This window comes from Lacerta agilis, chromosome 15, assembly GCF_009819535.1.
Source record: "Lacerta agilis isolate rLacAgi1 chromosome 15, rLacAgi1.pri, whole genome shotgun sequence".
NCBI lineage: Eukaryota > Metazoa > Chordata > Lepidosauria > Squamata > Lacertidae > Lacerta > Lacerta agilis.
The window spans coordinates 29,424,022-29,446,909 of record NC_046326.1 but is presented as its reverse complement, the minus strand read 5'-3'; the positions used below and the strand labels follow the sequence as shown (position 1 = coordinate 29,446,909).

Below are 22,888 nucleotides of genomic sequence, written 5' to 3'. Positions count from 1 at the left end.
TGGGTGACCTTTGACCCTCCAGAGAGCCAGGAGAGAAAGAAACAGCCAACAAGGCATCTGATCCAGAGAGAAGGAGCCTGATGAGTGCTGGTGTAGGGCGATTATATTGATTTATCGTCCCAAACTGGTTTGAGGTCCATATTGTGATAACAGTTTTGTAATTTTTGGCCTGGCAATATATGGCAAATTGTGTGTGTGTACTATGCAAAAATCACAATGTAGGAAAAAAACAAGCCAGCCAACGCCTCTACATAGCTCCATCCTTATTTCAGACATCGTGATATATCGGTATGTTGCTTTTCCCTTGCTTTAATGTGTCCTTGGTGATGCCTCTTGTTTGCTTGCACGGAGGAGGGAAAGGGGTCTGAGTGTGTAGAAGCCTCTTGACTTCTGCATGGCTGGAATGCATCCTTTCTACAAAGGTAGGCTCCACACCTATTGTTCCACCTTTTGCTCTGTCCCCTGCCAGAATGTGGCCCCCATCAAGATGAACGAGCTTGTAATAGAAGTAGGAGAGAGAAGTGAGGTTGCAGATAGGCATTTATTTCTGTTCCATAGACTTTGGCCGAGTTACAGGAGGAGATGGGCACCCTCCCCTCAGCAGAAAAGGCAGTGGGTTCTTTCGAAGGAAGAGGGGTGGCATGACTATGGAGGGGTTCAAAGGCGAGGTAAAGCGAAGCTGCCTCCAGATTGCTGCTGAACATGATCCCCTGTTCACAGCGGCAGCCAGGGCCAACGATCGCCACAGAGGACGCTGGCAGAAGAGAGAAAAGGAAAAGGAATTTAGAAATGCCTCTCTTATCTGCCACTGTCTTTTCCCCACATTAATACTGAAGGCGCAACATCTTATCAAGTGACCTTGAGGGTTCTACAACCCTGTACGGCACTGGCAGCTATAGGGAGCCTCTGCCCCTCCAGGGTGCATTCCATTGGCCCCGCTTGCTGGGGCTGGTGGGAGTTTTCATTCAGCAACATCTGGGGGGCGAAAGGTCCTGCATAGCTGCTGTTACAAGGACAACAAACCTGTATACCCCATGTTGGGTGCCTTTGTGGTAGAGGCGAGATTGGAACAGAAGGCTTCCAGATTTGTCACTCGGAAAACTTAAGTCTTATTACCAGCAGACGGTATTGAGGGGTTTCCTACTTCTGGCAATGGCGAGATGCCCATCCCTTTTCCGTCCCCTTTTTATAGTTTTAAAAACATTTTTCAAGCTCATAAAGCTGAATGTGCACAAGTTAAATGTGCGAAAGTTGTGGACTTATTGTATTCCAAAAGGATCAAGACATTCCTCGCATCCATCCCATCCATGCTCTTGGGATGGACTGTATATGCCTTTGGTAGCTGGTTCACTTTTAGTGTCCGCTCTACTGTAAAAATGCCCAGTTGCAGCCAGAGTTTGAAGTGACAGGAAAAGAGTCTTTAGCAAAGTGTGCTAGGAAGTGGGTGAGATGCCTTTGACTCCAGGGCTGCACTGCTTTGGGGGACAAGTCCCACCTGAAATGACCATGCTGCAAGATCTGGACTCCCTCCATGCAGACTGAAGATGTAAATAGGTGAATAAACCACACACACACACACACACTGAAACCGTCACTGGGTTTAGCTAGAATTGGGTTGATTCTTTGGTTTCACATTACACAACATTTGGCGTAAGTGCCAATTTGGGAAGAGAGTATTTCACTATTTCTCTGCTGCTTCCAGATTGCTGTGGTTGAGTAACGTACTGTCGACTTAAGGAACCAAGAATGCAATTGGGAATCTCTTGCCTGTTCAGGCACAGCATAGACAAAACTCTGCTCGTTCTCCCTGGCTGGTTCAGAAAAACCAGAAGGTTGATGATTCAATCCCACCCAGGGGCAGTTGTAGGCAAGACTTCTACACTGCAAGGGGTTGGACAAGATGACCCTCGGGGGTCCCTTCCAACTCTACGATTCTATGACACACTCACCCTTTGAAAGGATAGTTTATGGAGACATTAGATGGGTTTAGCTGGAAATGGGTAGATTCCTTGCTATCACGTTGCACAATGTTTTGTGTGAGTGCAGATTTGGCAGAGATTTCCCTCTTGCACAGTCTACCTTTCCTGGCAAAATGCTTTCAACATAAATGAAGAATGAACGTTTGCGGTTCATAACTATTAAGACATAACATGGGCAAGACACTGCCCATTCTCCCTTGCTGGTTCTGAGGAACCTTGGAGAAGATGATCTGCTACACTTTTCTTACTGCTTAATTAAGGAAGAATGTGTAAAACATCAAATAACTTAAATCCCAAGATACCGCGTTTAGTTTTTTTTTGCAAGACCTTAGTGAGGGTAGTGTGCACCGTTGCCAGTACTTGTGCCCCACAACTCTTCCATTTCAGAAGCCCAAATCCCATATTGATGGCCGTTTCCCATTTGCTTCATGGTTGTGACAAATGGAATGTTGCACATGGCTCTTTCCTGCCAAGAGAGCCTCTCATATTCTAACCCTTCGAAGCTTAAAGATCCACTGGAATCAGGAAGAGCTGGACCTTCTCGTTCCATATCTAAGAAGCACTACCTGAGCTCCCATGAACCTGATCAACCTGCTTACTGAAGTAAGTTTCTCAAGGCAGAAGAGGACAGTCCCACTTGCACCCAGCATGCTATATTATGGCCCTCTTTCCTTAATGCTGTTTGCAGGTCCCACAATCCAAGCACAATGTGTTCCTGAGAAATGGCTTGTTGGGCAAGCATTCACATAATGAGGTTATGATTTCCATTGATTCCAGTAGGGAAAACCACAATGTGTTCCTGACCAAGAAGAAATGACAACAATAATACATCCATGGCTCTCGGGTCTCGCTGCTTGCCTCTTTCCCCAATTGCTTCCTTTAAAGTTGCCATTTTCGCTGAGATCAGCGTTCCTTACTGGGCTTCTTTCCACAGTTGCAGCTCCATTTGGCTGCTGAGCATTCTGCCCTCGTTGCTTCTTGTGTGCTCAATCTCTTTTTCAAGAGCCACATTGGTTGAGCCTCCATCAGGTAGGAAAAGCAGCAGAAAATCTCCCTGCCAGTTTTCCCCTTCTCTGTTGGACTCACTTTTCAGTGTCCTGACAGGCTCATAATGCAGCTAGCAAGCATTCATATTTCCCCCCCCATCTCTCTTTAGAAACTGTCCGGCTTCATCTTCATATGGTTTTAACAGGAAGCAAAATATCACTCTCTGTGTGTATGCAATCTTGCATAATATTTGCCCTTGTGTGTGTGAGAGAGAACTTGCAAAATACCTGCTTGTGTGTGCAAGATATCTCCCTCCCTCCCTCCCTCCCTCCCTCCCTCCCTCCCTCCTTCCTTCCCTCCCTCTCTCTCTCTCTCTCTCACGCGCGCGCGTGCACGCACACACACACACACACACACACACACGTAGATACTTTGCAATCACATGCACTCACATGGTGATATTTAATAGAAGTAATTCTCTTTTTTCTTTGACCGGTTCAGATTTTTCGCATGTTTTTCTAAAACTAGGTGTAGGTGTTTATGGTACCCTTAATCTTCTTACCTAACTTACCCCTTATTGAGTAAAATACAGGGTGACAAACCCATTATGCCATGGAACATTTGTGGCCTGGGGGGTGCTATCAAGGAGACAGGAGGCAGCACCCCATCATCATTTGCCTTCAGGGGACATACCACACTGACGGTGTGGTCTGCCTTCTGAAACATCCCTATTTTGGGGATCAATACACAGCCCCCAGGCACTAAAAAATCAAGAACCACAATAGCTATGCTCTGCCTCTATGGTCAGATGCAGTAAATGCTTCTGAATACCTGTTGCAGGAAACTGCTGGAGGAGAGCTAAGTCCTGCTCTTGTGCTTAGGTCCTGCTTGCAGGTTTCGTAGAAGAGGCCACTGTAAGAACAGGATGCTGGGCTATATGGGCCACTGGCCTGGTACAGCAAGAGCTCTCCCCATGTCCTTAGACTGTATATAGCTGTACAGTATCTGGAAAAACTTCCTCTCCATTTAAAGGTTTTGCAAGGAGCTGCTAAACTACTGAACCATGCTGCCACCTGGTGGACTTTTGTGACGCATTATGAACAAATAACGCTCGAAACCACTTCTTACAGTTAAAAATCGCTATAGTGGGCAATAGTAATAATTTTCAACTTCGCATCCTTTCCTTTATTGCGAGCCAGTGTGGTGTTGTGGACGGTTGAGAGCGGTAGACTCCTAATCTGGTGAACCGGGTTGGTGTCTCCGCTCCTCCACATGCAGCTGCTGGGTGACCTTGGGCTAGTCAGGCTTCTTTGAAGTCTCTCATCCCCACTCACCTCACAGAGTGTTTGTTGTGGGGGAGGAAGGGAAAGGAGAATGTTAGCCGCTTTGAGACTCCTTAGGGTAGTGATAAAGCGGGATATCAAATCCAAACTCTTCTTCTTCGAGAGAGATACTGCCTTCCTGATGTGTTGCCTTCTGCTTTAATCTTCCATGCTTCTCTCCTTTCTCCTTGTCGCTGTGCGGACGGCATGTTTGTTTGTTTTTTTCAAATCTAAACACATTTTTTAAAATTAAGAGAGGCACACATCACCCGCCTCTTCCTTCTGGAGCGTACGGCGCGGGCACAACTATTTGCGCTGCAAGCATCCCAAATCCTACGACTGAGCAAGCAAACGGCCATTCCTCGGAGTAAGTTGGCTTTGCAGGGCTTGTCTGGGTGATGCTGGTAGGGATGCGCTTTTGGAGATTGAGTGGTCGGAGCCGGCTCGGCATCGGACTTAAGGCTGGTCTTAAGGCTCGTCACTGCGTCATGTGATCGATTATGTGGAGTGTGGGGCTTACCTCCCCACCCCGCCCAATATTTTATTTAAGTTGGCGCCCCTGCCACCAGCTGCGTCTTGTGCTCAGTTGGCAGTCCGGGAAACTGCCTGGCCCCTGGGCTAGAGGAAGGCCGGACCACGAAGAGACCCCCCTGCAGGGCTGCTTTAGCTCGGGGGTGCCAACTTGAATAAAATATTGGGGGGAACTAAGCTCCACAAAATCGATCACATGATGCGCGCGGCACAAGCATGCGGTTTGAATGGCACTGGACATCAACTGGGGGGGGGGTCAAATATTTTAGGGGGGGGCGAAGGGACCTCAGCCCCAGGAGCTGGTTCCTATGCTTCAGCCACTGGCTTTCGCGGCATCTCCTCCACCAGGAGGCAGCCGCTCGTCTGGGCCAGTCTCTTCCCGCCCCTTGCTAGCAGGACTTTGTTTTACTTTCACAATCGCTGCCCTTCTTGCAGAGGCGCTGCCCCACGTGTTGGTTGAGCCTTGAGGGGCCATGGCGGGTAAGATCGCGCAAACTACCCCCTTTTTCCTTCTGCTAAAACGGCCGATCGGTCACTGCGGAGGGAGGCAGCTTGGGGGCCAGGCTGACTCCGCTTTCTCCTTCCCTCCCTTCCTCCCTCGGCATCCTCCAAAAGATGCTCACAGCAGGAAGGAAACTTCCGCTCTCCGTTGGATCCGTTCCTTTCCAGATCCGGCGAACGGCGGCGTTGCTGTCAGCCTGGACCATAGCTGTCAAGTTTTACCTTTTCTCACGAGGAAGCCTATTCGGCATAATGAAATTTCCCTTAAAATAAGGGAGAACTTGACAGCTATGGCCTGGACTGACTGCTCTCTCTTACTCTTCGGGGTGGGTGGGTGGGTGCGCGCGTGCGCGTGCGTGCGTGTGTGTGTAAGTATACCTCTTCTTGCTTGTGCACCTTGCCCCGTGTCCCTGAAACACGTTGATGACGATGCTCTGCTAGGAAAGGACAGAAGCGTCACAAATTGTCATTTCTTTCACTTTCTCATTTCTCCAGTCTTGGCTCACCCCATTTCCGCATGCATTTTGCAGTCAAAGCAAAAACGAAAAAGCCTCTGCATGAAAGTGCATTTCAATGCACGTTTCCCCCTAATATTTTCTGGGGTGTTGCAGCTGGCCAGGGTGGGCAATACTCAACTGGCTGGACCAGCCGTCTGACTCAGTATAATCCAGCCTATTTTAAAATCAGCTGTTGATGTAGAGTCATGAGCAGGGGCATAGTGGGAGGGGGCAGACGGGCTGTAGCCCTGATAGCATTACTTTTTTGGGGGGGCACAAACCAACCCCCCCCCAATGTAGGGATTCCGCCCTGCCTGCTGCCAGGGGTCTCTGGGCCCTGGAGCCTGGCCTGGCCTTGCCACTGCATCCTGGGCCCCCTCACTGAATGGCCACCCAACCAGCGTTGGTGGGGGGATACATCAGCCAGCCGAGCCAGCCCATACACAAGCTGACAGGCAGCGCAACATGGCCCCGTGAACCTTCTGTGCCCCAAGCCTGCCCAGTGGCTGCGAGAGTTAGCCTGGCATGGTGGCTTTTTTAACCTGGGGAGCTGCTGCTGGTCAGTGTAGACAGTATGGAGCTAGAGGGACCTATGGGTCTCGCTTCGTACAAGACAACTTCCTACGTTCTTGCACCTCGGGCCAATTTTGGTGACCTGATTTTCCTTGCAGATGAGAAGCTGAAGGAAATCCGCGCAGATTTTGTGAACTGTGCTAACAAGACCCTCGTCAGCCAGCTCCTCGATAAGCTTCTCCAGGAAGGAGTCCTGAACGAGGAGGAGGCAGATGAGGTGAAGGAGAACACGAAGAAGCAGGACCAGGCAAGGATCTTGATCGACCACGTGAGGAGGAAGGGGCCCAGAGCCAGCCAGATCTTCATCCAGGCCCTCCAGTGCCAAGACAGCTTCTTGGCTGAAGAACTAAGGCTTCAAGTCCCTCATCCAGGTGCTTATTTAAATAACCAGTTTATCAGTTCATAGAATTGTAGAGTTGGAAGGGATCCTGAGAGTCATCTAGTCCAACCCCCTGCAATGGAGGAATCTTTTTGCCCACAGACATCCCTGGGTGGGCTTGAACCACCAACCTTCTGGTTAACAACCAGATGCATGGACCAACTGTGCCACGTATTTCTCTCCTTGGATTGTTTATGCAGATATTTAAATTTTAAGAACTACAGTCCAGCTAAATTCAATTTAAATGCATTGTTTAAACCAGTGGTTCCCAAACTGGGTGGAAACACCCCCTGGAGGGAGAGAGGATCACCCAGGGGGGCAATAAGAGACAAGGGTTTAGCAAGGGGGAGACTATCAGACTTTGAAAAGGATCAACCAGGTCAAGTTTACCCATTTTGTTGAATTAATTAAATAGCTTTAATTGGATTTTGAATAAATGCGCAATTGATGGTTACTGTTTTGCATTTTATTGCATTATTCTCGAGTGGGTCATGTACCGGTAAACTGCTGTCCTGCATAATGCTTTTCATAGGGTAGGAGGCACTGGGGATGAGTGTATGGAACCAAGGGGGGGTCTGAAAACATTTGGGAGCCGCTGGTTTAAATAATAAATAAAGTGTGACTTGATTTATTGATTTGATGATGACATTTATACCTGACCCTTGAAGTCTTGGAGTCGCTTTCAAGGTCCCAATTGAAGAAGGCATGATGCATGAGGAAAAAGAGAGGAGGAGGGAGGAGGGGAAGAGCAACCTCATGCACAAGTTCATAAACTTGCAGTTCGTGCAGCTGGTGCCACTGGCAGTTCTGGTTCTCTTGCCTTGGATAAAGGCCAGACATTCCCCCTTACAGTGTATTTCCCCAGCCACCCTCAAGTCCCATCCATGCCCCAATTTTCTTTTATGAGTCTGGCCAGTTTTGGGGTGGGGGAAACCGATGATCAATGTGGAACGGAAACCTCAGCACAAGTGACATTTCCTTGTGGTCTTTTCCGTATAGCTGCTCGCTCTTAGGAATGCACCTCTACCTGTTGAACTACCAAGTCCCAGTCACACGAAATGCAGCCGCCTTCCCTATTTCAGTTGCTCGTGACACATCATGTCAACCTATAGGTACTCCCCTTTATTCCCCCCCCCCACAGAGGCAGGAAGCACCTCTGCATTCCCACCCCACCCCCCAAAAAACCCTCTAGTGTCACTGACAGGAAGAGGCTCCATCTGAGTCTTTGGTGGAAAATAAACCTTGGGAAATCAACCTTTAAGAGTGGGTGGTGGTGGTACTCAGACTGGGCTCTCTCTCTCCCTTTCTCTCTCCACACACACAAGTGTTTAGAACCCCAAACCAGGCAATGTCACACCAAAAATCGTGTTGGGGTCCACCATCTTGATCCAAAATGGCACCCAAACGTTTACAAAGACCACCTAGCTCCCACCTCAGGAGCTCTGATGTAGAGTTTGATGACAATAGGGGGCCAAATCCATAGAGAACAGACGGCCAAATAGACAAGCCACTTAAAAATGTATATAGTAGATTATTATTATTATTATTATTATTATTATTATTATTATTATTACCACTATTACTATAATCTATATTATTATAATTACCGGTACTATTGCATTCTGCCCTCCTTCCAAAAGGAGCCAAATGATGTAACCAAATTCAGAATATCTACAGACACTTTTTGTGATCCTCAACAGCATCCAAAAGTTTAACCCGGTACCCGAATCTGTCTTGTCTCCAGAGCAACAGGCTCGTTTGCCACTCCAGGAAGTCGGCCCAAAGGCCATCGCCTCAGCAAAAGCAGCTCAGCTGCAGGAGACCAGCGATGGGCTCACGCTTTGCCCCCTGGACCTCTTTCAGAAAATACAAGCTGAGGAAAAGGACGAGGTGAGGAAGGACCAAGTGGGCAGTCGCAATGAGGTGTGGCCAGACCTGGCTAAATCCAGATGCCATTTCACTTTCCGCGCTCTCGCTGAAGGCGAGGGTTGTTGGGTGGGGGACTCAGGCCAGAGAGTTGAATGCGGCCCTCGAGGCCTCAGACTCTCACCAGGCCCCTCCTCTCACCAGCCCTGCTCTGTGCCCCTCTTGAGTGCTTTGGCCTGGCTAGAAGTGTGATAAGGCTCCTTAACCCAGATTTCAATCAACCTGACTTTTCTTCCCTGGCAGATCTACCCGATCAAGGACAAAGAGACACGCACCCGACTGGCCTTGGTCATCTGCAACATTGATTTCAAGCACTGTAGCAACAGGGAAGGAGCCGAGGTGGATCTGGTCCAGATGAAGCTTCTCCTGGAAGGGCTGGGATACAGGGTGGAAACCGAGACCAACTTATGCTCACAAGTAGGTTGTGGTGGTGGTGGAGTTTTGCAAGGCTCTTTCAGTTCCCATCCTCCAAAAAGCCTGTTCACCTTCTCTTTACCCCAGAAGCCTCTGCCCTTTAAATCTTTAGGTTTCATTTCCCTTTAGCTATCAAACTTCCTTCCTGGAGACTTCCTGAAATTCCTGCTCAAAACAGCCTCTGAAACAGAAGCCAAAGATTTTATAACAACCAAATAGCACAGAAGTTTCGTTCCTACACACACACACACACACACACACACACACACAGACACGCACAGAAATTCCGAGGCCTGACCAAGAGTCAGAAACCTTGTGGTGATACGCAGAGCAGCCAGAACTGAGATGCAGAAAAAGCCTTGTAATACAGTGGAATCTTGGTTTTCGAGTGTCTCAGAAGCTGAATGATTTGGAACCTGAACACCGAAAACCCGGAAGTAATTCCTTCTGTTTTCAAATGCGCCTCAGAAGTCGATTGGCTTCCAAGGTGTGTTTCTCCATTTTTTCAATGGATTTTGCCGACTGCCCATTGAGCCTCGGTTTTTGAATGTTTCGGAAGGCGAACAGTCTTCCGGAATGGATTATGTTTGAAAACCAAGGTCCCACTGTATATATTCTATTAATATATTCTAGTATGTCACAGAGCTGGAAAGTACCTTAGATACCACTCAGTCCAACCCCCTGTTCAATGCAGGATAAACATAGTAGAATAAGCACATTAGGTTCCCTGTGCTTAAGTCCTGGCAGTGTGGTGTAGTGGTTAGAGTGTTGGACTAGGACCTGGGGGAGACCAGGGTTCAAATCCCCATTTGGCCGTGTAGCTCACTGGGTGACCTTAGGGGTCAGTCACTGCTTCTCAGCCTAATCTGCCTCACAGGGTTGTTGTGAGGATAAAATGGGTGTGTGTGTGCCACTTTGAGCTCCTTGGAGGAAAGGGGGGAGGGATATCGAAAACAAACAAATAAATAAAGGAATAAATTTTCAATCCCACCTTTACTCCACACATAAGGCAGGGACAACCAGTGTGGTGCATTGAAGATATTATCTGACTCCCAACTCCTTGCAGTCGCCAAGAGTCATCATTGGCAGTGCTGGCAGCTGGGGCTGCTGAGAGTTGGAGCCAAGCAAAGTCTGTAGGGCAGCCTTGGTTACTTCCCTGGACATGAGGGGGGTTCCAGGAGCCACCTCTCTTCCTCCCTTTTAGCTAAGCAAGCTGCCCTTTCGCTGCCGACCCAACATCCCCGCTTCTCTGCTTGCAGGATATGGCCGAGCGCTTAAAGAGCTTCGCAGCCCAGGAGGAACACAAGACCTCCGATAGCACCTTTGTGGTGCTCATGTCTCACGGCCTCCGGGAAGGCCTGTGTGGGGTGAAGAATGAGGACTCGTGCTCAGATCTCCTCTCCGTGGACACTGTCTTCTCCACCTTCAACAACAAGAACTGCCCGGCTCTGAGGGGGAAGCCCAAGGTCATCGTCATCCAGGCCTGCCGTGGCGGTACGTGGTGGGTGTTGAACCCGGGATTCCCTCCGCCTGCCTGCTGCCCAAGGATGTAGCGCAAGGCACCTCTATGGTTAAGCAGGGAGTAAAAGATTTAGCAGTGGTGGTGTTTGGGACTGGTAGGGTGGGAGGTAGGGAGCCCAACAGTAGGGGGAGCCAGAGGCAATAATGAGAGGCCAGGAGGAAGGTGGTTGGTTGAGGGCAGACTGGGGTTGGTGGGACAGCACCATGTTTTCTCTGGCAGACCAATCCTGTTGGGGGGCACTGGCTGTTTTATTGGGTCCTGGTCAACAGGATGAAAAGAATTGCCCCTGAATTAGTCAGTTTCTGTTTCCACAGGCAGTAATGTGGGGGAGTGGGGGCCTGTATTAACTGGATTTCATTAATTCCTAGAATAAAATAGCACCATTTCACTACAACAGAAAAAGTAATGCGAGGAAGCCATTCTGAATCTCCCCTCCTGCAATAGGGAAGAGTAGTTCACAGATTGCGGGGCAATTCCTCACACGTCTCTCTGGTCTCACTAAATGGCCACTAATAGAAGGCGCAAAACCAGCAAGCAGGAAGCTTTTGATTAAAGGCACAGCAGTCCTTCAACACCTCAGCAGTGCGCCACGCTGCACAAGCTGACCCCGCAATTGTATTCTGTCACAAATAAACTGCTGACAGGGCTGGTCTGCCCATGAGGCAAGATGAAATGGATGCCTCAGGTGGCAGGATCCACAGGGGCAGCCGATCTGGCCTCCAGGGAATGTATCATCCGCTCTGCTTCTCAGCCTAATCTGCCTCACAGCACCTTTTGGTGAATAGGAGGCACTGCTGGTCTCCTCTCACTCCCTGTTCCTGATGTAGATCTTCACTCCCCCCTTTTCTTTCCTGGTGGGGAGAGTGCCGTTTTGTGGTTCGCCTCAGAGGACCAGGTCTGGAAAGAAGTTGGGGTGTGGTCAGAACATGGAAAACACTGGGAGATGACTGATGATGATTCCAGAAAAGAGGGGTACTGTATACTCCTGACAGAGGCTCTTTCCTTTTGTTCCCCCAGCGAATAAAGGATTTGCATATGTGAGCGACTCGGCAACACCTTCGGCCACCCCCCTCAGCCCTGTCCAGTGGCCGGAAGAAGACTTTGAGAGCGATGTCATTCAGAAAGTACACGTGGAAAGCGACTTCATCTGCCTCTATTCCACAACCCCAGGCAAGCAGCTCTTGTGGTCTTGTTTTTTAGTTTCATAACTACACTGCTTGATTGAAAAACAACAACACCTCTCACAATATAAAACAATACAATTGTCAAGAAGAAAAATTAAGCACAATAACTTAAATGCTTTTGAAAAGTTAAAATAACAATAGACTAAAAACAGATGAAGCCCCACATCAGCTTACTAAACACCTGGGTAGAATTGCCCAAACAAAAATGTTTTTTAGCAGGTGCAGAAACAGTGAAGTACAGTGAAGGCCCCTGCCTGATGTCAAGAGGCAGGGAGTTCCAAAGTGGAGGTGCTGCCATACTAAAAGATCAACTTTTTTTACAAAGGGAAGACAAGTATTATGTAGCACTTCTAACGGTGCCAGTTCCATCGATCAAAGCTGTGGAGTGGGCAGATAATGGGGTAAGGTGATTTTGTAGGTAAACTGGTCGCAAGTTATCATCTAGCCCTGTTTGTTGGCAACTGGATAAGCTGCCCTGGTCAGCCTCAGATGCTGTGTTAGCATTAGCCTCCCAGAATTGCCAGCTGACAACTCTTAGAAAAATGAGGAACTGAGATAAACCAACAGTTCAGAGGTTCATTTAGCCCTAAGCGCCGTACATTCATGTTTCCTCGCTAGATAATGTATCCTGGAGAAGCCCCCGAACTGGATCTCTCTTCATCACGCAGCTGATCAAAGATATCAAGAAACATGCCTGGAACTGCAACCTGGAGGAGATCTTCAGAAAGGTACGCCCTCCTAAGGCTGTGTCCTGCTCTGACCCCAGGCGAGGCAAAGCTCCCTTCTGCAGGGCTCAAGCCGGACAGCAAAGCTCTGATGCTGCTTCAGCCTTTCTTAACTCTTATTTTTCAGTCAGCCTTATTTAATCCTTATTTAATGGAAAATAAATAAACCAGTCTTTTTACAAGAGTGCATGGAAGTTCTAGGAGCTAGTCCTTTCTCCAGCTGAACAGGGATACTATTTCCCCCCCCCCCTTTTCTTTTCTTTTCTTTTCTTCTTTTGAGGAATGACCTGCTGTGAACTCTCTCGTCTGCATTGCAGGTCATGCAGTCCTTTGAAAAAAACCCATGCCAGATGCCCTCCAAGGACCGAACCACCCTGACCAAAAAGCTCTACCTTTTCCCGGGGCACTAAAACTTGAGTAAGTGCCCCTGCTTCCCCTTTTGCTAACTGGATTGGCCAGGGAAGGGGGGTTGGGGCAACAGCCTGAGGGACAGGCAAGTCTGGATGTTATATGGAGGCTTATTAGCCAGTATGGTGTAGTGGTTATAGTGTTTGCCCTGGACCTGGGAGACCAGGGTTCAAATCCCCACTCTGCCAAGAAGCTCACTGGGTGACCTTGGGCCAGTTACTGTCTCTTACTTAGCCTAACCTACCTCACAGGGTTGTTGTGGGACTAAAATGGGGAGAACTTTGTATGCCTTGGGGGAACGGTGGGGTATAAATGTAGAACTGAATAAAACCAAGTAAGAAACATTTCTGTAGTGTAGCGAAGAGGCAAAGGCTGTAATCCTGACCCTATTTACCTAGGAGCAAGACTCATTGTACTGTATTCAAAAGGATTAACATCTGAGTGGGCCTGTTTAGGATTGTGCTTTGCGCTACATAGCAGGGGGTCCCCAGTTCCAGTCTCTGCCCTGACATCATTTGGTGTATTTAGCCAAGCCCCTCTATCTCAGTCTCAGGAGTCCGTCCCCATGAGAGGATATAACACTGGCCTACTTTGCAGGGTTGTTGTTGAGCACCCGGAATCACCTGACAAATGTTGAGCCTTCTGTATTATTGTGGAGAATGGCTGCAGAACATCAGGAGGCGTTCCTCAACTTCCTTTTCTTCTCTCTCCTGCAGGTGAAGGGGCAGCATTCTGAACTGAGTCCCTTTCAGCTCCTCTGGACAATCATATACGGTGGAACCTCGGTTTTCAAACGCAATCTGTTCGACTTCCGAAATGTTCAGAAACCGAGGATCAAAAGGCTTCCAGCAAGTTCAATGGGGAAAATTGAAAAATGCGTCTCGGAAGCCTTTTGACTTCCTAGGCACGTTCGAAATCGGAAGCATTCACTTATGGGTTTTCGGCGTTCGGCTTCTGAAGCATTCGGCAGCCGAGAGTCCGAAAACCGAGGTTTGACTGTATTTGCAAGTTCTAACTGCAGCATTGCTTAACTCATCTTCAAACACCTTCCTTCCACCTCCCAACTCTCTCATAGGGCACATCCTTGATCATGATCATGATCTCTCTCTGCACTTGAGTGATGCCACCCACCTCTTCAGATCCCTCCTCACAGATTTAAGAGCCATGCAGCTAACTAAATCAGACCAAAGGGGCTAGCCCAGCACCCACAACCAACCAGATGTCTCTTCTGGGAAGCCCCAAAGCAGGAGATAAGTGCAACAGCCACACTCTTCTCACTTGTGATTCCCAGCAACTGGTATTGAATCAGAGGCATACTACCTCTGACAGAATTGCTCCGCAGATTTATTTTTTAAAAAAAGAATCTTGTAACACGATGATCAGTGAACCTGCTTTTCCTGTGCCAGAGTCTCCTACTTCCCATGCGCATGATCCAAAATAAATGCATATTCTTCCCTCTTTCCCTCTTCTCCTTCCATTGCCGCCTCTTTCCAGGGTTGTTGCAGGGGAAGAGACTTGTCCTCTAGTCTAGTGGAAAGCGCCTTAGATAATTGTGGTGGAGCCACTGCATCCTGTTCTCAAAGTTGGCAGGGCCGCAACGAGAGGGTGGCCCTCAAACATTCATAGTGGGAATGTGAAACACTTACTGGGTTTTGAGAAAAAACAAAACAAAATAAAAAATTCTTTCCAGTAGCACCTTAGAGACCAACTAAGTTTGTTCTTGGTATGAGCTTTCGTGTGCGTATGTTATGGGTCCATCATAGAACCCAAATCCGGCTCTGGCCCTTCTGTCATGTGACACAGATCTAGACTGTCCCCTTATATCCATAAGGACCTCCTTGCCTTGCTGCCTGTTTTAGAAATCACCTGACAAGTTAATTGTGATCCTTTGGACCAGGTCGGGTTCCCATATCTCAGCTATGGAGACAGAAGCGATGTCAATATCAGGCTGACTTACGGAGAAGCTATGTCATGGCTAGTTGGTGATTCTTTCAATGATGGTGTCCCTGCTCAGTTTCTCTTTTTGCTTGTGTCAGGAGCCAGAGATAGGTCAGCAATAAAACACCCGGTGTCAGTGAAGTTAACTCTTTATTCAAAGAAACCATTGCAGGCCTAGTGATTACAGCAACCTTTCCCAGCAGGTCTTGCTGCATTGAGGCAGTTGCGGAGACTTCCCAGCACTCTCTAAGTCTCCTCCCTAGGTCCTTCCCCAGCAACCTGAGGCTCTTCCGTCCTGCCTCTCTTTGCTCTGCTCTTTTCATTCCTCTCTATGTTCTGGGAGACCAGCGGGGAGGGGAGCTGGTGGCAGCAGGAGGGGGAGACTCCCTGGATTCTTCAGCTACCTCTTTACCCCTCTCCTCTCCAGCCTCTGCTTCAGCCTCAGAGTCTGAACTGCCCTCTGCCACAGCCTCTTCCTGCTCAGCAAACCCTGTTACCGGTACCTCTTCAGCTTCCGATATCTCCACATCCCAGTCTGCTCCGTATTCTCCCTCCAGCACATGTGACTGATGTAAGCATGACACACACTACAGATTTTGTTGAAACTGATCAATGTAACTTTATTATTAAACCAATAAAACATTCTACAAAAGATTTTTTTAAAAAAAACAAACAATTTTTAAAGCACAATTAAATAATTTTTATTAAGGTTTATAAATACAAAACTTATTATCTTTCCCCCTTTTTTAACAAAACCAAGACTTTTATATAGATACAATAAAAACACAAAAGGTGTGGGAGGGGGGAGAAATAGAGAAGGAAAAAGGAATGAATAAAAAAGTAGAAAAGAGGTTAAAAGAGAAAGATTGAAAAATAAGATTCAGAAAGTAAAGAACTTCTCATTCTTCAACCGCTTGCTATATAGAAACTATTCACGTAGCCCAATCCAATATAACACCCTGTAAAGCCACTTTCTATAAACAAACATTATCTTCAATCCTCAAATCTAGATGTCATTATTTTATTTTATTTTATTTTTCATGCAAAAAGTCTATGAGAAGTTTCCAGTCTTTAACAAACATTAACAATGACTTTTTTTTTATTATACGTATGAGTTTCACCATCTCAGCTAAGTCCATTAGTTTCAACAGTCGTTCTTCCACTGTTGGAAATAACGGGTCCTTCCATCTTTGTGCATACAAAAGTCCCGCAGCCGTATTTATATACGGTAACAAAGTTCCATCGTCCTTTTCTAACGGTATATCCATAAGTCCCAGCAGGAAGTGTTCCGGTTTCAGTTGAGTATTTTCCTTATTTATTGACAAACTGTTTGGTTTGTACCTGTGGCCATGTCTTTAAATATCTCCCATGATTACTGGTATTTCATGGGACTGAATTATTCCACATGTATTTATTCCCCTGTTGTCTTTGTTGTCTTGCAGTCCATGGGACTCTTGAGAGTCCCATGGACTGCAAGAAGATCAAACCTATCCATTCTCAAAGAAATCAGCCCTGAGTGCTCACTAGAAGGACAGATCCTGAAGTTGAGGCTCCAGTACTTTGGCCACCTCATGAGAAGAGAAGACTCCCTGGAAAAGACCCTGATGTTGGGAAAGATGGAGGGCACAAGGAGAAGGGGACGACAGAGGATGAGATGGTTGGACAGTGTTCTCGAAGCTACCAACATGAGTTTGGCCAAACTGCGGGAGGCAGTAATGGATAGGCGTGCCTGGCGTGCTCTGGTCCATGGGGTCACGAAGAGTCGGACACGACTGAACAACAACAACAAATTTATTCCCCACATTTATAGCCCATAGGTCCCATGTTGGAAATGCATAACAAGAATAGCATTTTGAATTGGGCCCAGAAACTAACTGGCAGCCAGTGCATTTGCCTCATTCTCCCCCCCTTCCCCACTCTCCTTGCCCCATTCTCCCTCCTCCCACTGCTATTCCCCACACTGAGCTTATCCCTGAGTTCTGCCCTACCACCACAACCCCCATCCATTAGAAGAAACACAATTCACCTCAACTGGAAGAAGGCCTCAAGTGACCCAGGTGCCCCCAGGATGTCCTGAAAGAGCAGCTGAGAAAACTCAGGTCCCTCTTTGGACATCAGGAGGGCGGTCCCAACCCCAAACTCCAGGCTTTGCTTTCCACAGAAATGGGCAATTCCATGCCCTATGTCTGCATGGTCTTAGTTTCAGACAGACCCACAAAATGTTCCCCCAATCCCATCCCTGGCCCTCCCACCCAGTGGTGGAGGAAGCAATTTGGGCACCTGGGGCGGTGCACCCAGGAGCGGGGCGGGCCACCCATAGGGGCGGGGTGCACCGTGGGGTTCGGAGTCTGCCTGCCTCCTCCCATTCAGCCGCCCTACAGCTGGGGGGGGGGGAGGCAGCGGACGGACCGTTGGGGCAGCGCGGAGCCTGCATGCTGCAGGCCCCGGCTCAGGCACGCTGCAGGCCCTGCGGTGAGTGCCACTCGGCACTTTGTCACCCCCCCTAAGTGGTGACACACAGGGTGGCCCGCACCCCTTTCCTCCACCCCTGCTCCCACCCACCTCACTGTGAGGGTAACTTACATAACTTTGCACTCACTAAAATTGCCAGTTCTGAGCTTTCTATGCTCTGGAAGCCCCTCTGGACAGCTGCTTGACAGTTCCCGATTATCCGGACTAAGAAAAGCCATGGCAGAAGTCAGGCTGTTAGTTCATAGTGAGGTGAGGGCTTCTCCACATCAGAGACTGCAGAATTGGGGGCAAAGACCACAGTCAGTGAGCGGGCAGAGGGTCTGAGGGATGCAGTCCCTATGTCAGGGTCGAGTCAGATGAGGAGGAGTGGTGGCAAGCCCCCCCTGACAAGGCAGCACCCACAGAGGAATCTGAGGAATTCGTACCTGGGGAAGACTGGTGGCGGCATTCCTCAGAAGAGGAGGAATCTGATAGGGAGGAGGAGGAAAGACCAGAGCTAGAGGAAGAAGTGGGGGCAGGAGCAGGTCCCAGTCCAGAGCGGAATCAGCCAATCCCCTCTCCTCCTCCCTTCTCAGCTGTAGAACGCCGAGCTGAGAAGCGAAGGCGGCAATTAGAGACAGCTGTAGCTCATAGGAAGCGTGGGAGTGAGCCGACTACTTAAGAAAGCTACTCCCCTACTCCATTGCGTCTGCAACAATTGTGTTGGGCGCGTGGTTGCTGTACTCGTCTTGTTCCTGTGTTCCTGGTTCATATCTGACTGACTTGGCTTGTTTTGACTTGGACTGTTTCTGACTTCGGCTTCTCTTGACCCCAATACTGTACCTGACTTCGGCTGGCTTCTGACCTGGACTGTTGACCTTGGCTTATCTCGTCCTGACTGCTGCGCTGCAGCACACCAACTTGTTGTCGCCCTGACACCCTACTCTTTTGTTTTCCCCAGTACTAACCTCAGGCTCCGGAAAAGCCTTGAAGAGCTGTGGCACAACTGCAACAAGAGAAGGACATGGGGACAAGTTAGTTCATCCCTTAGCAGCTTCCAAGATTATTCCAAGAGTCTTCTCCTTAATTTCCCTGAGTCTACTCTTATCAAGTAGACACCTATAGACACACAATGGACACCTGTAGTTAGTGGCTTTTAAGGGAGAAGTGAGAGGTGTCACAATGGAGGGCAAATCATTGTTACCATGGCAACCCACCCACTTTGATCCTGGGTCAATCTTGCCCCTCCTGAGTCGTGTTGTTTCTTCAGAACTTTGAGGCACCTGCTGTTCAATCTGGTTTGCTGAATTGTCTCTCTTCAGGGTTCATTTCATATCATTTTTCATTCAGCCACATTTCTAAAGGGAGACAATCACAACATCCCTTTAAATGCAGTAGAAGACTCCCAAGTCTACGGATGTCCTTAGCACAGGATTAGACAATTTACTTGAGCTGTGATTTCCTGCCTTGTGGGGGGGTTGGATGATGACCCTTCTGCGATTCTATCTACCATTATAACAAGGAAAAATGATTTTAAAATGTAATGTGTTTTTTTGTGGAACTATTTCAGAAGGCCTCTCAAAAGTATGGTAATAAATCGAGCATGCTTTGCTAATTATTTTGCCCAGGAGCAAAATGAACTGGAGGCGTTCTAACAACATAAGGCATATTCCACCAATTTCTTCATGTTCCTGGCCAGGCTGTTGCCATATAATTATCACTGCCAAACTAATAGTGCTGAAACTTTGCTGCAAAGAAATTGCATTTTCATGAAATGAGGACACATTATTATAACAATTCAGGGATTTGCTAAGTCTTCATTACATTGATAACCAGTTATTAAATGTCTTTAAGAAGCATCTGTTTTTCACGAAAGATTCCAATACTTTGAAAAAAATTGTTTATGAGAACTCACATCACTTAGAAACCTGTGGTGGGCGATGGACTTCTGAACAGGAGGCAATGTAGAACTGAAGAGGAATTACAAATGAGGAATGGGAATGAGGAAGGAGAAACTTAACATTTTCAGTTTCTGAAATAAGAAAGGCAAGTGCTTAGCCGACAATGGAGTGTATGTTTTATTTTAGAAAATGTCTGTTCCACCTTTCAATTCAAAAAAAGCCCCCCTCTCGTAGGTGGTTTCTAGAATCCTCCCCTACTATTTAATTGCTCATCTTCTAACATTGTCAAAACAAAATAAAATAAAAAATTCTTTCCAGTAGCACCTTAGAGACCAACTAAGTTTGTTCTTGGTATGAGCTTTCGTGTGCATGCACGGCTACCCACCTGTAATTCTAACATTGTGTATGCCATCAAATGCCAACAGTGCCCTTCAGCTCTCTATATTGGACAAACAGGCCAAATCCTATGCCAAAGGATAAATGGACATAAATCTGATATCAGGAATCACAAGACAGAGAAACCAGTAGGAGAACACTTCAGTCTCCCAGGACATTCTATACAAGATCTCAAAGTAGCTGTCTTACTACAAAGGAATTTCAGAAATAGACTGGAAAGAGAAGTTGCTGAATTGCAACTAATTACCAAACTTAAAACCATGGAGAGACCTGGTCTGAACAAAGACATTGGATTCTTATCTCATTATACATGACAAAGCTATCTTTAGCCATCTCACCCCTTGCTTTTTCTTGTAAGACCAATTGCAGTCGTTAACAGTTGTCAACAGGTTTTCCACACCTATCAGCCAATCACCCATTCCCACTACTCTTCTGAGTAATATCCCTCCCCACTCTCTCACTATATATAAGGGTCTGGTGACTTTTGTTTCATTGTATCTGAAGAAGTGTGCATGCACACGAAAGCTCATACCAAGAACAAACTTAGTTGGTCTCTAAGGTGCTACTGGAAGGAATTTTTTTATTTTTTATTTTGTTTTTACAAAAATACAGTTAGAATAAGATAAAAGTGATTAAGTATGTATAAAAACAGCTGCAAGAGGGGGACGAAACAATTGGGTCTGTTTATGAATATAGCAGCCTTGACAGATTTAAGGCACTGCAGAATAAAAAAGTATCTGTCAACCCCCCCAAAATCAAGAGAGAGATGATAGCCCTCTTTCAGAAAGGCGTGCCACTGTCTGGGTGATGCTACCAAGAATACCCCACTTTCTGTGTCCTCATCAAGCTCATCTCCAAAGCTGGTATAACAGAGGAAAGCTTCAGATTGTTATGAGTATGGAGGGTCAGTCTGGATCACAGAATCATAGAATTGCAGAGTTGGAAGGGAACTGTTAAGTTGTGGGTGGACACAGCAGACAACACAATGATTTCCAAACAGCTCTTGTTTATTCTCAGGCTGGAACAGAAGTGAGCTGAAGGGCTCAGCAACCTGCTTATATAGAACTCAGCTACAAAGCAACAGTAACAACTTTCTGTAGTTGCCCAATCCCTGAACGTCACTTTCAATCCCTCATTTGCATGTGCGGACCTGAGTGAAAACTGCAGCAGAATGAACTATATACACACACCCCTAGTAGCCTAGGGTGAGAACTTCAATACATAACAAGAACCCAAGAGTCATCCAGTCCAATCCCCTACAATGCAGGAATCTCAACTAAAGCATCTAGGACAGATGGCCCTCTGACCTCTGCTTAAAAACCTCCAATGAAATATACTGTCCACCATCTTCTGAGGGAATCAATTCTTGCCGTCAGAAGGTTTTCCCCCCCTGATGTTTAGTTAGAATCTCCTTTCTCCAAACTTGAAGCCATGAGTCTGGGGGTCCTATTCTGGAGCAGGAGAAAATAAGTTTGCTCCATCTTCCTTGTGGCAGCCCTTTAGATAGTTGAAGATGGCTATCATATCTCATCTCAGTCTCCTCTTATCCAGGCTAAACATACCCAGCTCTTTCATCGTTCCTCATAAGACTTGGTTTCCAGACCCTTAATAATCTTGGTCACCCTCCTCTGCACATTTTCCAGCTTGTCAATATTCTTTGCACATTGTGGTGCCCGGAACTGGACACAGGACTACAGGTGTGGTCTGACCAAGGCAGAATAGAGTGATACAATGCTATACTTCTGTTGATGCCCTGAATTTCTTCCAGTTCTTGGGATCCTGTATCTGGTGTGGTAGAATGTAGGAGAGCGAGCTTGCCAGACCAGTCCCTATGTCTAGGTAAGGGTTTTGCCTGACTAGTTAAGCACCACAATTAGCATATACAGAAGGTTACTCAGTGCCACAAAACAAATGGGTGGGCCTTCTCCCAGCCACACACTCACCTAGCTGCTAGGTAGAACAATAGCCAGTGTGGGATGTGTGAGCCAAGCTGGAAGCAGGCTGGAAGCCGAAGACACAGGGACATGCTTGCTCTGCCCTGGATCCAAAGCTACAACTAATGGATCTGTTGGGGGGTGTTAATGCTGTTAGCCCCTCCATGCTCTGGTTGTATATATGTGTAAATAAAACCATATATCCTAAAAACAATCTCTCTACCAACCATCATTGCAAGGAAATTGAACATTGGTCCAGCGCCTGGAACTCGTGCTCAGGGATTGGGGTAGCATGCAACACCATGATGAATGGAATGCAGTGGGATGAGCACTAGTAACTCTGTATTCAGAGGCGCCTAGGAGGTCTGACACCCCCCCCCCAAAGTGCAGGTTTTACTCCACCATCTTGATTCAAAATGGCACCCAAATATCCAAAAATTGACAACATTCTGCTCCTTGAGCTCAGGAACCATCATGCAAAATTTGATTATGTTGCCTTAATCCAAATGCATAGACCCAGATCCTGCCCCAAATCTAGATGGAGGTCAGCCCTAATGTTTAGAATTCAGAAAAATGCAGATTTCAAAGGCTGCTCATATTTCAGTTGATGTATTTCTTGGAAACTGTGACTTAGGTAGGTTTGCATTTTAATTCACACTGAATTGAATTTATCCCTACTTAAGAGCAGAGCCACTGAAATTAATGGATCAAAATTAGCCATGTATGTTAATTTCAGTGGGTCTACTCTGTATGACTAACAAGGGATGCAACCAGAAGATCGCCCTTGTTTTGTCAATACATACAGTGCTTTTTCTTTTCCTAAAAAAATGTTTAGGGGCACTCTCATTTTCCTACTCATATTGAAATACTTCCCCTCAATGAGGCCAAACTTAGATTCACAAAATGTTTAGGGGTATGCGAACCCCTGCGTACGCCCAGAAAAAAGCACTGAATATATATGTTATGGGGCAGGGGGGAAGGCAAAACTGTCCTGATGAATTTGGGAGCATATGCATGCAAAGTGCTAAATCATCAAGCACCCATCCCTTGCTAGGCTAATATTCATGAAATATTAGCTTATTAAGTTCCCCAATCATCATCATCATCATCTAGTTGTTATATCAACAACAGCATTAGCACTATTTCAAAAATACAATTACATTTCAATTACGTATATGATTTCTCTAGGGATTTTTTTAAAAAAGTGTATGTGTTAATACTATAATACTGTAAATTTATGTTTAAATTATATTGAAAGTTGCTTGGAGACGGCTGAATAACAAGAACAGTAATAATATAATAATAGAATCATAGAAGTGT

General features: G+C 47.0%; 1 protein-coding gene across 1 annotated transcript; it reads left to right on the top strand.

Moving 5' to 3' along the window:
- Positions 1 to 5,262: 5,262 nt before the first annotated feature.
- Positions 5,263 to 13,732, top strand: LOC117060205 (caspase-1-like). The gene is made up of 9 exons (XM_033172384.1): positions 5,263 to 5,299; positions 6,489 to 6,761; positions 8,514 to 8,659; positions 8,939 to 9,112; positions 10,369 to 10,603; positions 11,649 to 11,801; positions 12,434 to 12,543; positions 12,858 to 12,957; positions 13,665 to 13,732. The coding sequence occupies exons 1-8, from the start codon at positions 5,293 to 5,295 to the stop codon at positions 12,948 to 12,950; spliced, it is 1,191 nt and encodes a 396-aa protein (XP_033028275.1). The 5' UTR covers positions 5,263 to 5,292; the 3' UTR covers positions 12,951 to 12,957; positions 13,665 to 13,732.
- The last annotated feature ends 9,156 nt before the right edge of the window (positions 13,733 to 22,888 follow it).